The 16,751-nt window shown below is 48.6% G+C and overlaps 1 protein-coding gene across 3 annotated transcripts in view; it reads left to right on the top strand.

The window, feature by feature from the left end:
• LOC309551439 (uridine-cytidine kinase-like 1) overlaps positions 1 to 16,751 on the top strand; it is a 49,627-nt gene that overhangs the window by 18,728 nt on the left and 14,148 nt on the right. For 2 of the 3 annotated variants that reach the window (XM_082252016.1, XM_082252014.1), the window contains exons 4-8: positions 42 to 212; positions 302 to 373; positions 1,532 to 1,721; positions 3,291 to 3,352; positions 13,140 to 13,159. In XM_082252016.1, the coding sequence (XP_082108142.1) occupies positions 42 to 212; positions 302 to 373; positions 1,532 to 1,721; positions 3,291 to 3,352; positions 13,140 to 13,159 (515 nt within the window). Of the gene's footprint in view, positions 1 to 41; positions 213 to 301; positions 374 to 1,531; positions 1,722 to 3,290; positions 3,353 to 11,416; positions 11,434 to 13,139; positions 13,160 to 16,751 lie in introns of all 3 variants that reach the window. The other variant, XM_082252015.1, reaches the window with a different exon arrangement.

The raw sequence follows: 16,751 nt of genomic DNA, 5'->3' as shown, positions 1-16,751 counted from the left end.
CATTCTGCAGATTATAGCGTTTCTCTGTCCACCTTCTGCAGATCCTCAGTAAGGAGGAGCAGGAATTGGCCGCCAGGAACGAGTATAATTTCGATCACCCTGATGCATTTGACTTTGATCTTTTGGTGACTGTGCTGCGGAAGCTGAAGAAGGGGAAGAGTGTGAAGGTGCCGGTCTATGATTTCACCACTCACAGCCGCAGGAAGGATTGGGTGAGCCGGAGGGTTGTATTCATGGGATTGCTCAGATGTGTCGTGTGTGGAGGTAGATCTCTGTTCTTATTAGTTTTTTTTTTCCCCAGAAAACTGTGTATGGAGCTAATGTTGTTATATTCGAAGGCATCCTTTCATTTGCCAATAAGGAGCTCTTGAAGGTGAGACTCTGCTATGCTTCTACTATTCTAAATGCTTGTTCATCCTCTCTTCCCAACATAATTCTCCTTTCCTCCCCATGACTGCATGCTCTTCTCCCTCTGACACCATTGTCCGTGGCTCTTCCCCATGATTGCATTCTTCACCCTTCCTTACTTGACATACCTCTACATCTCTCCTCCCCCTGACAGCGTGATCTGTGCCTCTTACTCACCATGGCATGTGCACCTCTCCTCCCACTGACAAAGATCTGTTTCACCTCTCCTGCCCCCTGAGAGCGTGCTCCTTCCTCTCCTGCCCCCTGAGAGCGTGCTCCTTCCTCTCCTGCCCCCTGAGAGCGTGCTCCTGCCTCTCCTGCCCCCTGAGAGCGTGCTCCTGCCTCTCCTGCCCCCTGAGAGCGTGCTCCTGCCTCTCCTGCCCCCTGAGAGCGTGCTCCTGCCTCTCCTGCCCCCTGAGAGCGTGCTCCTGCCTCTCCTGCCCCCTGAGAGCGTGCTCCTGCCTCTCCTGCCCCCTGAGAGCGTGCTCCTGCCTCTCCTGCCCCCTGAGAGCGTGCTCCTGCCTCTCCTGCCCCCTGAGAGCGTGCTCCTGCCTCTCCTGCCCCCTGAGAGCGTGCTCCTGCCTCTCCTGCCCCCTGAGAGCGTGCTCCTGCCCCCTGAGAGCGTGCTCCTGCCCCCTGAGAGCGTGCTCCTGCCCCCTGAGAGCGTGCTCCTGCCCCCTGAGAGCGTGCTCCTGCCCCCTGAGAGCGTGCTCCTGCCCCCTGAGAGCGTGCTCCTGCCCCCTGAGAGCGTGCTCCTGCCCCCTGAGAGCGTGCTCCTGCCCCCTGAGAGCGTGCTCCTGCCCCCTGAGAGCGTGCTCCTGCCCCCTGAGAGCGTGCTCCTGCCCCCTGAGAGCGTGCTCTTGCCCCCTGAGAGCGTGCTCTTGCCCCCTGAGAGCGTGCTCTTGCCCCCTGAGAGCGTGCTCTTGCCCCCTGAGAGCGTGCTCTTGCCCGTCCTGCCCCCTGACACCGTGCGCTTGCCTCTCCTCGCCTTCCCCGCGACACCGTGCGCTTGCCTCTCCTCGCCTTCCCCGCGACACCGTGCGCTTGCCTCTCCTCGCCTCCCCCTGACTGCACCCTCCCCTCGGTTCCCCTTGAAGACTCGGTCCACTTTTTCTCTCCTCAGCTCCTGGACATGAAGGTGTTTGTGGATACGGACTCTGACATTCGGCTAGTCCGTCGGCTGAAGCGGGACATCATGGAGCGGGGGCGTGACATCGTGGGAGTCATTAAGCAGTATAATAAGTATGTGAAGCCGGCGTTTGAGCAGTACATCGAGCCCACCGTGCAGCTGGCGGACATTGTGGTGCCGAGAGGTAGGTGTGCCTACTTACCTCTGTTCCCTTTTGAGTCCTCAAAATTTCTGTGTTATCTCTCTGTATTTGATATCGAGAGGTGAGCATGCCTAACATCTGTCTTCTGATTCCGAACTATATCTATTAACCACTTCCGGACCGCCCGCCGTGTATATACGTCGGTACTTTAACGTAAATTTCCCAGGGTTATGGCAGCAGCTAGCTGCCATAATCCTGGTATTTTTTTTTTTTTTTTTGCAGCTGGTGATCCAGAATCCGATAAAAGTGGTCCTGGTGGCAGATTCGCCTTGGGGTCACTTGTTTAGGCCTCCTCTGTAACTCTTAACTGGTAACCTGTAAAAAAAAATGTAAAGTGCTTCGCCTATGGTGATTAAGTACAGATGTTGGTCGCCATTCTACAAGTGTACGCAATCTTAAAGCGTAACATGTTGGGTATCAATTTACTCGGCACAACATCATCTTTCACATTCTACAAAAAAATTGGGTCAACTTTACTGTTTTTTTTCTAATTTTAAAATTTAAAAACGTGCACTTTTTCCAAAATAAAATTTGCGTTTGTAAGACCGCTGCACAAATACGGTGTGACAAAGTATTGTAACGATCTCCATTTTATTCTCTAAGTTCTCTGCTAAAAAAATATATTTAATGATTGGGGGTTCTGAGTAATTTTCTAGCTGATTTTAACTTGTAAACAACAAGTGTCAGAAATAGGCCTGGTCCTTAAGAGTTCCACCCCCGAGGAAAAAAAATTAAAAGTCAGCAGCTACAAATACTGTAGCCGCTGACTTTTAAATATTAGAACTTACCGGTCCAGGGAGCCCACGATGTCGGCACCCGAAGCCGATTTTCGGATCGGCTCTCGGGTGCTGCTGCCGCCGCCATTCAGGGTAAGGGAGCCCGGCAGTGAAGCCTTTCAGCTTCACAGCTGGTTCTCCACTGCGCAAGCACGCTGCGCTTTCTAATTGCCCCGGGGGGGGGGGACACCCGAACTTCCGAGGGACAGTGCCACTGTGCGGTCTCCCAGGAGTGGGGAAGGGTACCTGTCCAGAACAGGTATCCTCCCCCCCCCCCCCCCCTTAAAGGTCCAAATCTGGCACCAGAAGGGGGGTGGAAGCCTATAAGCGGAAGTTCCACTTTTGGGTGGAACACTGCTTTAAGTGGTTAAATTTTATATATATATATATATAATATATATCTTGGAGTGCAGACCTGACCTGTGACACCTGCTTTGCATTGAGGGATGTCTGTGGGTGCCGGCCCCCTACAGGACTCTATCTGGTGAGTACCGAGTGGCCAAGGGACCCTGTCGGCAGTCCCTGTAAACGTTTGTGTCTTATATGCCAACAGTTCTACGTTCTCACACCGTATCTCCAATCTGGGGAATGTAATTCCAGCACAGTGCTAATTCTGCCCACTAGAGGGAGATGTCACACACTGACATATGCTGCCCTAGTGTGTCCCCTGCGCTCCTGTCTGTGTGTGTGTGATATTTCCTCTTGTCTGTGTGTGTTGGCATATCTGCACCGTGTATAGAATTTGCGGCTCATCCTCTCTTTGTACCTTTTCCAGGTGGGGAAAACTTTGTGGCTCTGGACCTGATCGTTCAGCATGTTCACAGTCAGCTGGAGAAGGTGAGTGTCTTATCGTTATTTGCTCCTGGCATGTGCATGTTGTGGTATCATGGCCCTCTCAGTATAATCACCCCACTGTGAGTACAGTTCCATTCCTCCAGTGGCAGTTTGAGGTTGCTGTCTTTCGGTGCCCTTTTCTGCAGAAGTAAGGAAAGTGTGTACCTATAAGGGGTTCATTTGGGGTTAGGGTTCCAGCATGAGGCAGGGCTTAGAGACTTAAGTGAAGCAGTTGTAAATAATATATGCTGGCTTCCATTGCTGAAAATGCTCATTCCCTTGCTGCCATGCTGATGATTTGGCTTTGCTTGCTTGTACTGAATATTGGAAGGACTGAAGTCAAGCACCAAGCAATTCCATCAGGTGATTAGATCTGGAAACCTTTTTTTTTTGGCTATCTGTGTAAAGTTGTATTTTACAGTATTGAGGGTACCGGTCACAGGAGAAGTATGTGTTTACCCTTCTGTATGGAAATGCTGGTTCCCTCGCTGTCACGCTCATGATCTGGATTTCTGATTCTTTCGCCCAGTAAGTATAGAGAAGAAAGGTATAGGAAGTACTGTCTCTGTGACAGTGAAGTAATAAAGCCAGGCAGCTGGCATCTTCAGAAGCAGAACAGTGGGTGCCCAGAAAATGAAATGATAGAGGGATAAGCTGATAGTAAAGGGATTAGGTTTCTGGATCACGTGGAGAAGCGTGAAGTGTTAGTAAGGTGATCTGGTGGTAAGGGCTCAGGTTAGGGGTAGGGTAGAGGAAGGTGATCACAAGGTAAGGGCTAAGGTTAGGGGTAGGGTAAGGAAAGGTGATCAGAAGGTAGAGTCTCAGTTTAGGGGTAGGGTAGAGGAAGGTGATCAGAAGCTAAGGGTTCAGGTTAGGGGTAAGGAAGAGAAAGGTGATCAGAAGGTAAGGGCTCAGGTTAGGGGTAGGGTAGAGAAAGGTGATCGGAAGGTAAGGGCTCAGGTTAGGGGTAGGGTAGAGAAAGGTGATCGGAAGGTAAGGGCTCAGGTTAGGGGTAAGGTAGAGAAAGGAGATCACAAGGTAAGGGCTCAGGTTAGGGGTAGGGTAGAGGAAGGTGATCGCAAGGTAAGGGCTCAGGTTAGGGGTAGGGTAGAGGAAGGTGATCACAAGGTAAGGGCTCAGGTTAGGGGTAGGGTAGAGAAAGGTGATCACAAGGTAAGGGCTCAGGTTAGGGGTAGGGTAGAGAAAGGTGATCACAAGGTAAGGGCTCAGGTTAGGGGTAGGGTAGAGAAAGGTGATCACAAGGTAAGGGCTCAGGTTAGGGGTAGGGTAGAGAAAGGTGATCACAAGGGAAGGACTCAGGTTAGTGGTAGGGTAGGGTGGGATGATAGTAAAGGGCTCAGGTTAGGGATGGAGTAGAGAAGGATTAGCTGATAGTAAAGGGCTCAGGTTAGGGATGGAGTAGGGAAGGGTGAGATGATAGTAAAGGGCTCAGGTTAGGGATGGAGTAGGGAAGGGTGAGATGATAGTAAATGGCTCAGGTTAGGGATGGAGTAGGGAAGGGGGAGATGATAGTAAAGGCCTCAGGTTAGGGATGGAGTAGGGAAGGGGGAGATGATAGTAAAGGCCTCAGGTTACGGAAGGATGAGCTGATAGTGAAGGGCACAGGTTAGGGATTGAGTAGAGAAGGATGAGCTGATGGTGAAGGGCTCAGGTTAGGGATGGAGTAGGGAAGGGTGAGATGAAGGGCTCAGGTTAGGGATGGAGTAGGGAAGGGCGAGATGATAGTAAAAGGCTCAGGTTAGGGATGGAGTAGGGAAGGGTGAGATGAAGGGCACAGGTTAGGGATGGAGTAGGGAAGGGTGAGATGATAGTAAAGGGCTCGGGTTAGGGATGGAGTAGGGAAGGGCGAGATGATAGTAAAGGGCTCGGGTTAGGGATGGAGTAGGGAAGGGTGAGATGATAGTGAAGGGCACAGGTTAGGGATGGAGTAAGGAAGGGTGAGATGATACTAAAGGGCTCAGGTTAGGGATGGAGTAGGGAAGGGTGAGATGAAGGGCACAGGTTAGGGATGGAGTAGGGAAGGGTGAGATGATAGTAAAGGGCTCAGGTTAGGGATGGAGTAGGGAAGGGCGAGATGATAGTAAAGGGCTCGGGTTAGGGATGGAGTAGGGAAGGGCGAGATGATACTAAAGGGCTCGGGTTAGGGATGGAGTAGGGAAGGGTGAGATGATAGTAAAGGGCTCAGGTTAGGGATGGAGTAGGGAAGGGCGAGATGATAGTAAAGGGCTCAGGTTAGGGAAAGATGAGTTGATAGTGAAGGGCACAGGTTAGGGATGGAGTAAGGAAGGGTGAGATGATACTAAAGGGCTCAGGTTAGGGATGGAGTAGGGAAGGGTGATCTGTATAGTAAAGGGCACAGGTTAGGGAGTAGGGAAGGATGAGCTGTACAGTAAAGGGCCCAGGTTAGGGATCAGGCAAAGAAGGATGAAGTGTTAGATGGGGGAGCTGATAGTAAAGGGCTCCAGTTAGGGATCGGTTTGAAAAGTCATGAAGGGGTATTTAGCCACTTAGTTATCTGGGTTGGGGACACTTAGAAAATGTTAGGACTTTAGATTTCCAATGAAATGTCTTGTGACTCCTCATATAGTTAGTTGGAGGAGACTTTCCCAGCAGCAGGGGTATATCTGTCTGTCCCCTGCTGGTGAGGCATATCTCAGTGCTGCCAGACAGACTCCGGCTGATGCTATAAGAGCTCTTTTGGGTGGCCTGATGGATTATGGGTAGTGGAGATCCCTCCATGCTGCTACACAACAAAGGTGTCCCAGACACAGGAGGGAATTCCACTGAGATGAAAGCCATGGGTGTCTTTTACCTTCTTAATGACTGTCTGTTACAACTTCTGAAGCCCAACCCCACCACTGTCAGCCAAATTTTATGCCCAGAGCCCTGCTTCTCCTTGTGATAAATTGATGGCGCTTCACCAGAAACTAATATAAACAAACTGAATATCCGCGCTACCAAAGTGAGCAGCTGGCACAAACCACAATGTGATACAGAGAATAAGATATAAAATGCAGCGCTGTAAATAAAATCCTGTATATATATTATGGAAACATAAGTTCAATTGAGGATAATATTATGGAACAGTCCAATCCACCAAAACACCATGGTAAGTGAAGAAATCCGTCAACTTGGTACTGGAAATAGTGAGAACCTCCACCACACATAAAGTGACCAATTGGCCTCTTACCAGATACAGGTGACCAATGCTCTCACAAAGGTCGCCAAACGTTTTTGCTCAAAGCAGGACGGTCAACTTCCAGAAAGTGTTAGCAGAAGCTCCCAGGATCCATAGATCACCTCCCAAGGACAGGATCAACCATGTAACGTCCCTCTCAAATATGAAATATGGAGACAGGGAAAGACCATGGTGCAGTATGTTCCAATATAAAATTTATTTAAAATTAGGTGCACTCACCACATGTAAGAGCATAAAAAGACCTTCAGTATAAAATGCAATAACCGCTGACAAGCGGTACGTTCAATCCGGCTTGTGACGTAGACGCTGGTGGCTCCGCCTACATGTTTCGCAGGCAACTGCGTCATCAGGGGGGGGAGTGAGCAGCGTTATAGACGTCTTTTAAAGGCTAATCAAATCCGGAAGTGCAAGGGATCATCCGACACGCCCTCGGGGGTCACACAGGAAGTGAAAACCACACCTGGACAGCATTAAGACACCGGAAGGAGTTCTCAGACCTTGAGACTAATGGCTAATGGACCGGAAGTATACCCTCACTCCGGAAACAAAACAAACGATCACCTCCCGGAAGGATACATCCGCCCTCCAAGGGAGGGATCATTACATAATATCCCAATGTCCATAGATGGAAAAAAGGCATAAGTCCGCAAACGGGAAAAAATTACAAAAATTGTACTAGAATCTTAAATTAATAGAAACAGCCCTATAGACCATCCAAGGACCCATAAGAGCCATTGCATAAAACCGGATATGAATACTCAAACCCAAACCGGGGGAGAAATATAAAAAAGGTCGAGGTCACAAGCCAGAAGAACTACAATTACAACAAACATATACAATAGTGATATAAAATACCCAAAATATATATAAACAATACCTCAATGTATACAGATTAGGTGAATACGCAAAAGTTAACACAACTTAACATAAAATATTAAATCAAAAATAATTTATGCCAGGATAATAATTTATAACCACATAAGACAAAGTATCCAAGGTTAGCTGTTGTTAATGAATGAATTTAGATCCAGGTCTACATTTAAACCAGACGGCCTAAGGCATTTGAGGAGATAAATCCATCGAGTCTCCAACTGGGAGATACCTCTACGTAGGTTGCCACCCCGCCAGTTCGACTTAGAAAGATCGATGACCATGAAGGAGGTCCCTGTAGGGTCCCTCCCATGATACTTGTCATAATGCTTGGACAAGTTATGCTTCGGGAAACCCCTGCGAATGCTACCGATGTGCTCATTCATTCTCACCCAAAACTCCCTAATGGTGCGCCCTACATAATGTAGCCCACAGGGGCAGGTGATTAAGTACACTACCCTTTTTGTGCTGCATGTTGCAAAACATTTGATGTCATAGGTTAAACCCGTCGCATTGCGCAAAAATTGGGTGTACTTCCGCTGTTTCAAATGATTAATTGAATAGACAGCACAGCGTCTGCAAGGGTAGAAACCATCTCTGTCAAAGAAGAATTTAGGTCTAATGGGAGGTTAAATGATGTTTGGTGCTATCCTCAACCTTAGTGGAGGGGCACCCCTAAAGATAACTGGAGGCTGATCTGGAATCATAGATCCCAAAACCCTGTCACCCTTCAAAATGTCCCAATGCTTGGCCAAAATTCTTTTCACCAAGTAGTGGTGAGAGGAATAGGACGTGAAAAAGGAAAACCGAGGTGAAAACCTGGTTGTCTCCTCCACCGACCTATTAGCAGATAGAACCTCCCTCTCGGGGTACAAGATCAGACTCCTATCCATCTCCGCGATAGTTTGAATCACGGAGTCAAGTTCATCTGATCCATAACCTCTGTCCAGGAAGCGTCCTTTTAGAACCTGGGCCTCCTCAAGGAAGTCCCGCAACAAAGTGCAGTTCCTCCTGAGTCTCCGAAACTGACTCTTTGGGACACCTTTTAGCCAGGGTCTATGATGACAGCTCTCCAGGCTGATGAACCCGTTACGGTCCGTTTCCTTAAAGAACGTGGATGTGATTAGTTTATTATCCTGGACTCGAATCCTCAAATCCAGAAAACTAATCTCCTCCATACTGATGTCATGTTTCAGGGCTATACCACGATCATTGTTGTTCAGATTGGAGAAAAAGGACTCTAAAGAGTCCCTGTCCCCACCCCAAATCAACTGCAAAGGAACTGCACTTTGTTGCAGGACTTCCTTGAGGAGGCCCAGGTTCTAAAAGGACGCTTCCTGGACAGAGGTTATGGATCAGATGAACTTGACTCCGTGATTCAAACTATCGCGGAGATGGATAGGAGTCTGATCTTGTACCCCGAGAGGGAGGTTCTATCTGCTAATAGGTCGGTGGCGGAGACAACCAGGTTTTCACCTCGGTTTTCCTTTTTCACGTCCTATTCCTCTCACCACTACTTGGTGAAAAGAATTTTGGCCAAGCATTGGGACATTTTGAAGGGTGACAGGGTTCTGGGATCTATGATTCCAGATCAGCCTCCAGTTATCTTTAGGGGTGCCCCTCCACTAAGGTTGAGGATAGCACCAAACATCATTGAACCTCCCATTAGACCTAAATTCTTCTTTGACAGAGATGGTTTCTACCCATGCAGACGCTGTGCTGTCTGTTCAATTAATCATTTGAAACAGCGGAAGTACACCCAATTTTTGGGCAATGCGACGGGTTTAACCTATGACATCAAATGTTTTGCAACATGCAGCACAAAAAGGGTAGTGTACTTAATCACCTGCCCCTGTGGGCTACATTATGTAGGGCGCACCATTAGGGAGTTTTGGGTGAGAATGAATGAGCACATCGGTAACATTCGCAGGGGTTTTACGAAGCATAACTTGTCCAAGCATTATGACAAGTATCATGGGAGGGACCCTACAGGGACCTCCTTCATGGTCATCGATCTTTCTAAGTCCAACTGGCGGGGTGGCAACCTACGTAGAGGTATCTCCCAGTTGGAGACTCGATGGATTTATCTCCTCAAATGTCTTAGGCCGTCTGGTTTAAATGTAGACCTGGATCTAAATTCATTCATTAACAACAGCTAACCTTGGATACTTTGTCTTATGTGGTTATAAATTATTATCCTGGCATAAATTATTTTTGATTTAATATTTTATGTTAAGTTGTGTTAACTTTTGCGTATTCACCTAATCTGTATACATTGAGGTATTGTTTATATATATTTTGGGTATTTTATATCACTATTGTATATGTTTGTTGTAATTGTAGTTCTTCTGGCTTGTGACCTCGACCTTTTTTATATTTCTCCCCCGGTTTGGGTTTGAGTATTCATATCCGGTTTTATGCAATGGCTCTTATGGGTCCTTGGATGGTCTATAGGGCTGTTTCTATTAATTTAAGATTCTAGTACAATTTTTGTAATTTTTTCCCGTTTGCGGACTTATGGCTTTTTTCCATCTATGGACATTGGGATATTATGTAATGATCCCTCCCTTGGAGGGCGGATGTATCCTTCCGGGAGGTGATCGTTTGTTTTGTTTCCGGAGTGAGGGTATACTTCCGGTCCATTAGCCATTAGTCTCAAGGTCTGAGAACTCCTTCCGGTGTCTTAATGCGGTCCAGGTGTGGTTTTCACTTCCTGTGTGACCCCCGAGGGCGTGTCGGATGATCCCTTGCACTTCCGGATTTGATTAGCCTTTAAAAGACGTCTATAACGCTGCTCACTCCCCCCCCTGATGACGCAGTTGCCTGCGAAACATGTAGGCGGAGCCACCAGCGTCTACGTCACAAGCCGGATTGAACGTACCGCTTGTCAGCGGTTATTGGATTTTATACTGAAGGTCTTTTTATGCTCTTACATGTGGTGAGTGCACCTAATTTTAAATAAATTTTATATTGGAACATACTGCACCATGGTCTTTCCCTGTCTCTATATTTCATATTTGAGAGGGACGTTACATGGTTGATCCTGTCCTTGGGAGGTGATCTATGGATCCTGGGAGCTTCTGCTAACACTTTCTGGAAGTTGACCGTCCTGCTTTGAGCAAAAACGTTTGGCGACCTTTGTGAGAGCATTGGTCACCTATATCTGGTAAGAGGCCAATTGGTCACTTTATGTGTGGTGGAGGTTCTCACTATTTCCAGTACCAAGTTGACGGATTTCTTCACTTACCATGGTGTTTTGGTGGATTGGACTGTTCCATAATATTATCCTCAATTGAAGTTATGTTTCCATAATATATATATACAGGATTTTATTTACAGCGCTGCATTTTATATCTTATTCTCTGTATCACCAGAAACTGACAAGTCCTTATTAAAGAGCACCATTGCTAAAATTGATATTCTGCTATTGCTTTAAAAAAATTCCCAGGACTGTCGTCCCTCCTTCACTATAGGAGTCACAAGGTAATCATTGAGGGCTGAATTAGACCTCTCTGAATGAATGCCTGTTCCATGCCAGTGACCCCCGCTTATGACGCCGGGATCAGACTGACTGCCCCAGAGCTTGTTCCTTTTTAAGATCCAAGTCAGAAATGGTAGATGCTATATTTCTCTTTTTAATAGTAGTGTATGAGCCTCTTTATCTAAATGATTCCCTGCTGATTTATTGTGGGTCAGTATTTGACCTGCACAGTGCCTAGATGTAGGTCAGAGTTCTAGTGAGAAAGTCAGGTCCGCCAGTTATCGGTCACTAGATGTCTGTGCTATGTACAGACCTCCTGAGGTTCTATAGTAAAGATGTATTGTGCATGCTGGATCCCCCCATCCCCCTTCCTCAAGCATGTCCCCTCTACTATGACTGATCACCTGTCTCACGGTGTCTCTCCTTTTTCTCTTCCTAACATTTGTGACCCTGCGTGCTGTGACCTTTAACCCCTGGGTTGGCCTTGCTGTGTCAGCGGGAGATCACGGTGAGGTAGGATGACGGGAATGGCTGGGTGGGGTGGGGGTGGGGTTGGGTCTTGGTATATTTGTGTTTTTGGTGAGGGAGGGAAGTCTTCTGTATGAGCAGATTATAGTATGTATGTATGGGTCTTCACCCCCACATCCCTGCACACATTGCACTAACTGCAGCCTATGACTGCTCTCACTGATCTATCTCTCCATGCTCCCACAGCTTATATTGTCTGCCCACCACCCCCTGGGCTCTCACTGAACACCTTTAAAGGGCTTGCTTGGACCACTTTATGGCTCAGACTGGTTGCTCCTGCTGCTTGCATTTATCCTAGCCCACCACCATTCACAATGACTGCTCTGTTACATCCATGGCTCATACTGTGTACCCACCACCCCCTGAGCTCTCAATGACCTCCCTCCACTGCTCTCACTGATCAATCCCATGCCCTTGGCTTGCACTGACCCCCCCCCCCCCCAATGACTCTGACTGCTCCTGCAGCTTGCATTTACCCCAGCCCACCACATACACTGAGCTCTCTGTGCCCCCATGGCTCATACTGTCTGCCAACCACCCCTCCAGGCTTTCACTGACCTCCCTCCACTGCTCGCACTGATCATGCCCGTGGCTTGCACTGACCCCCTTATGACTCAGACTGCTCGTGTGGTTGCATTTACCCCAGCCCACCACCACTTGCCTCTCTGTTCCCCCATGGCACATACTGTCTGCCCACCACCCCCTGGGCTGTCAATGACCTCCCTCTACTGCTCTCACTGATCACTCCCATGCCCTTGGCTTGCACTGACCCCTCTATGACTCAGACTGACCACTCCTGCAGCTTGCTTTTACTCCAGCCCACCACTTACTGACCTCTATGCCCCCATGGCTCATTCTGTCATCCCACCACCACCTGGGCTTTCGCTGACCCCCCTCCACTGCTCGCACTGATCACGCCCATGGCTTGCAATGACCTCCTCTATGGCTCAGAATGACCGCTCCCACAGCTTGCTTTTTACCCCAGCCCACCATTTACATTGACATCTCTGTGCCCCCATGGCTCATTCTGTCATCCCACCACCCCCTGGGCTCTCGCTGACCCCCCCTCCAATGCTCGCACTGATCACTCCCATGCCCATGGATTGCAATGATCCCCCTGACTCAGACTGACTGCTCCCGCAGATTGCATTTATCCCAGCTCACCACTAACACTGACCTCTCCGTGCCCCCATGGCTTATTCTGTCACCCCATTACCCCCTGAGCTCTCACTGATCATGCCCATGCCTTGCACTGACCCCCCTATGGCTCAGACTGACTGCTCCCACAGCTTGCACTTATCCCAGCCCACCACCACTCACACTGATCATTCGATTTCCCCCTTCACCAACATAGGTCACACTGACCTTCACCTACCTATGGCTTAGTCATCACCTCATCATCCTCCTTTCATTCTGCATGTTCTTTCACCTTTTTGTGTGTCCTCCAACTCACCCCCATGAGACTCTGTACTTTAGGTGCCTCCATCCCCACTCCTCAGTGTGTACTCCATGTGTCTTTCCCCTCCATGTACCCATTCCCTGTGAGTGACCCCCCCCTCCCCCCCCCCCCAATCTGTGTTCTCCCCCTGTGTGGTCTGTCCTTCTTTATTCATGATTATCACGCTTTCTTCTCCTCTTGGGTTTAACCTTCAACTCCTGTACATCCGTATACCCCTCCTGCCGTACTCCAGAGGATGCAGCGTTGGGACATGTGAGGGCGACTGCATGTCTTGTCCTGCACGTGTGTGTGTCACATCAGAAATAAAGGATGTATGTTCACACACAAGCATGATACCCGTTGTCATACGACACTGCGTGCTCTAATAAATAGAGTAGCGTGTGTGTGTCCTAATATAAAGAGTAAACCGTGTGCCATATATATAAAATGTATATGATCCTGTGTGTGTTCGGCCCTGCAGAGTATAGTGTGTTGTGTTCTAATATACAGTGTATAGTGTGTTGCATACATTTTAATTCTTATAATACCCTTTTTGGTCTAATATACGATGTATAGTGTGTGACATTCATATTTTATTGCCCGCATTCTCCACCAGTTGGTAAGGAAAGAAACACACTTCACAGAGGTTTTAAAGGTTTTATATAGAAAAGGAGCTACAAAATGAATATTAGAAAGTAGAGAAAATGACACGTGGAGATCACAAACAAGCCACTTGTTGAGCTAGAATCTGATCTCTTGATCAAAATGGGAGGCTTTTAACCACTTCTGGACCAGGCCTTTTTTTGACACTTGTTGTTAACAAGTTTAAAATATTTTTTTTTTTTTTTTTAACTAGAAAATTACTTAGAACCCCCAAACATTATATATATATATATATATATATATATATATATATATATATATATATATATATATATATATATATATATATATATATATATATATATATATATATATATATATATATAATATATATATATATATATATTTCTCTTACGTCTTCCGACAGTCGCCGCCTCTTCATATATTCGTCACAATGGGGTAATTGACCTTTTCTCCGTAGGAGTAGCTAGGCAACAGAATATGTCAATATTAAAGCTTTTAACATATCCCACCCCCGGGGGGTGGTCCCCTCAGTCAATACCCTCCTACTTCCTGTATCCATACCTCAGTTTCATTGTCTAGCTTTCAGGAGTGGCTGGATGTTTCTATGCTGGGACATTTTGTCTCAGCCTTTATCTTCTTTTTTTGATATTATTTGAGTTTTTTTCTCTCTCTTTACCTAGCTGTTACTTTTGTCAGCATTAGTTAGTTCTTCTGATGAAGAGGATCGTGCAGGCTGGGTCTCGGGCTGGCCCCCCTGGTCGCAGGTTGTGGGCCAGTGGCTTCCCAGCCTGCCATCGAGCGTTCAGTCAGGTGCTTTTCCTGGCATGTGTGAACGACCCATCCCTGTTCGCTGCAGGGATGCTATGGTGAGGTGGCTACCTCACTGGACGCCATGCGGTTTCGCACCGCAGTTCTACTGCGTCCTGGCTGCGACTCTCCCTGTCCCATGTGCAGTGGCTTGATCGCTTGTGCGGGTTCCCCACGCCATTCAGGAGGTAAGTGTACTCTGTGTGGGGACCTGTATGTGTAGTGGGTGTCAGTCTGGGACTGTGTAACCCTGCATGCCTGTTCACACGGTTGGGCTCCCTGTCTGGTTTAATGCTGCTGTGGGCTGCAAGGAGGGGGGCTGTTGTACACTGTTCAGTGTTAATACTGTGATTATCTGTGTGACATGCTGTATGTTATAGGACATGATGTTATACATGTTGGTGCATACATGCCACGGCCGCTACGGCGGTCCGCCATTTTTATAATAGCTGCAGGCGTGTGCTGGCCATATCTATGTGATGGGAGCGGCGTTTTTGGCGCCAAGCGCCGCCATTTTGGTGGCGATCGCTCGGGCCGCATGTCAGCGCTGCATGCTCTGCCTTTGCTAGTCCCTCACCGGCGGCCATGTTTGTGGAGCCTTCCATAGGCTTTATAGGAGCGGTCTGTGTTTCATCACTTCCTTTCCCTGAGCAACAGCGATCGGTGCAGCAGCTGAGTGGTCTCTCCAGGTTTATCTTCCTTATCCCTGTATTCCTTGCCTAAGTTTTGTGTTTATCCCTGTGGGGGTCGGTGTGTGATTGTGTGCGGTGGGCTGCGCTCGCCGCGCTGTTAAAGGGGCAGTACTCCTTTTCTTCCTAACACACTTTTGGGGGCATGGATTCTCAGGAAAGCAAATTTCCTCTCACCTTAGTGGGGGGCCAGGGGACTGCTGCTGCTTCCCCCGAGGGGGGTGATTTGGCTACTGTTGTGGCTAACCTTGCTGCTCAGGTGCAAATGCTTGTGGCTGCTCAATCCACAAAACGGCCCAGGGTTTCTATTTCCTCGGATTCCGAGGGTGAGGGTGATGGGGCTGCTATGGCTGGGGTCTCCTTATCGGGGTCCCGTTCCTCCCTGGATCTTGTGGGATCAGAAGTGGAGGCTGAGGTTGAAGGGGTTGATAATTCCCCCCCTGGCTCGTCTGAAGAGCTTGCACTCATGGATGACTTGGTTGCTTCTATCAAACACACACTGCGTTTGCAGGATGAGCCTTGTCCTCCTGCTGTCCTGGCCTCTTATGGGACGCAGCGAAGACGCAAATCATCGCAGGTTTTTCCTTGCACTGAGGATTTTCAGCGCGCTGTTAGTGAACAATGGCGCAATATACGGAAGCCTTTTGCTGTGCCAAGTAGGTTCAAGCTGCGGTATCCTTTCTTACCCGCTACTGATGAACGTTGGTGTGTGCCACCTCCGGTGGATCACGCGGTGGCGGTTTTGAATAAGTCCACTGCGATTCCTGCTGAGGATACCCCGGTGTTCCGGGATGCCACGGACAGGAGGCTGGAGTCTCTTGCCCGTCATACTTATTCGGTTACCGGTTCCATGCTGAAAGCTATTTTTGCTTTTCTTATGGCAGCTCAGGCTGTCGTGGATTGGACGCAGGTACTTAGGCGCGTCCTGGTGGCTGACTCTGCCCCCCCGGCGACGCTGGCTATGGTAGATCAAATCCATCAGGGTGTCATGTATTTGTGTAATGCGGACTTGGATATAGTCCCGTTGGCTGCACGTGTGCACAGCGTGGCGGTGTTGTCACGCCGCCTGATTTGGCTGAAGTGTTGGTCTGTGGACCAATCTTCGCGCAAAACCTTAGCTAATCTACCCTATACGGGATTTCGCCTTTTTGGCGAACCCTTGGATACGCTGATAAAAGGGATCACGGGTGGCAAGAGCACGCTATTACCCCAATCCCACAAGGCTAAGGTTGCTCCGGGTAAGAAGCATGCTTCTTTTCGGCCCTCTCAGGGGTCCTTTCGTGCCTTTCGGTCGCACTATAAGGGCAAGCCCTTCAAAGGTCAAGGCTCCCAAAAGAAGCCGTGGACAGGTAAGCAGAAGTCCGGCCAGTCCGGATCCGCTGCCCATAACAATGCGGCCTGAAGGGGCGCCCTCACCCAGTTCTGGGGTGGGGGGACGTTTGCTCGGTTTTCTTCAACCCTGGATGGCCTGTGTTCGGGACAGGTGGGTTCAGGAAATCGTTCGATCTGGCTACAAGATCGAGTTTCTCTCTCGGCCGGCGAGCAGATTTTTTCCCTCAAATCTTCAACTGTCTCCGGAGCGGTTGCGGGATCTTCACCTGGCGGTGCGGGACCTGCGAGCTCAGGGAGTGGTGGTTCCGGTGCCTCATCGGGACAGATTTCGGGGGTTCTATTCCAATCTGTTCACCGTGCCCAGGATCACCAGAGGTATCTTCGATTCGCCATTGCGGAGGATCATTACC

The sequence above is a fragment of the Pelophylax lessonae genome (genome assembly GCF_965119305.1).
Source record: "Pelophylax lessonae genome assembly, chromosome: 3".
In the NCBI taxonomy this organism is placed as follows: Eukaryota; Metazoa; Chordata; class Amphibia; order Anura; family Ranidae; genus Pelophylax; species Pelophylax lessonae.
The sequence above is the reverse complement of the archived record's forward strand: the minus strand, read 5'-3'. Positions and strand labels throughout refer to the sequence as shown.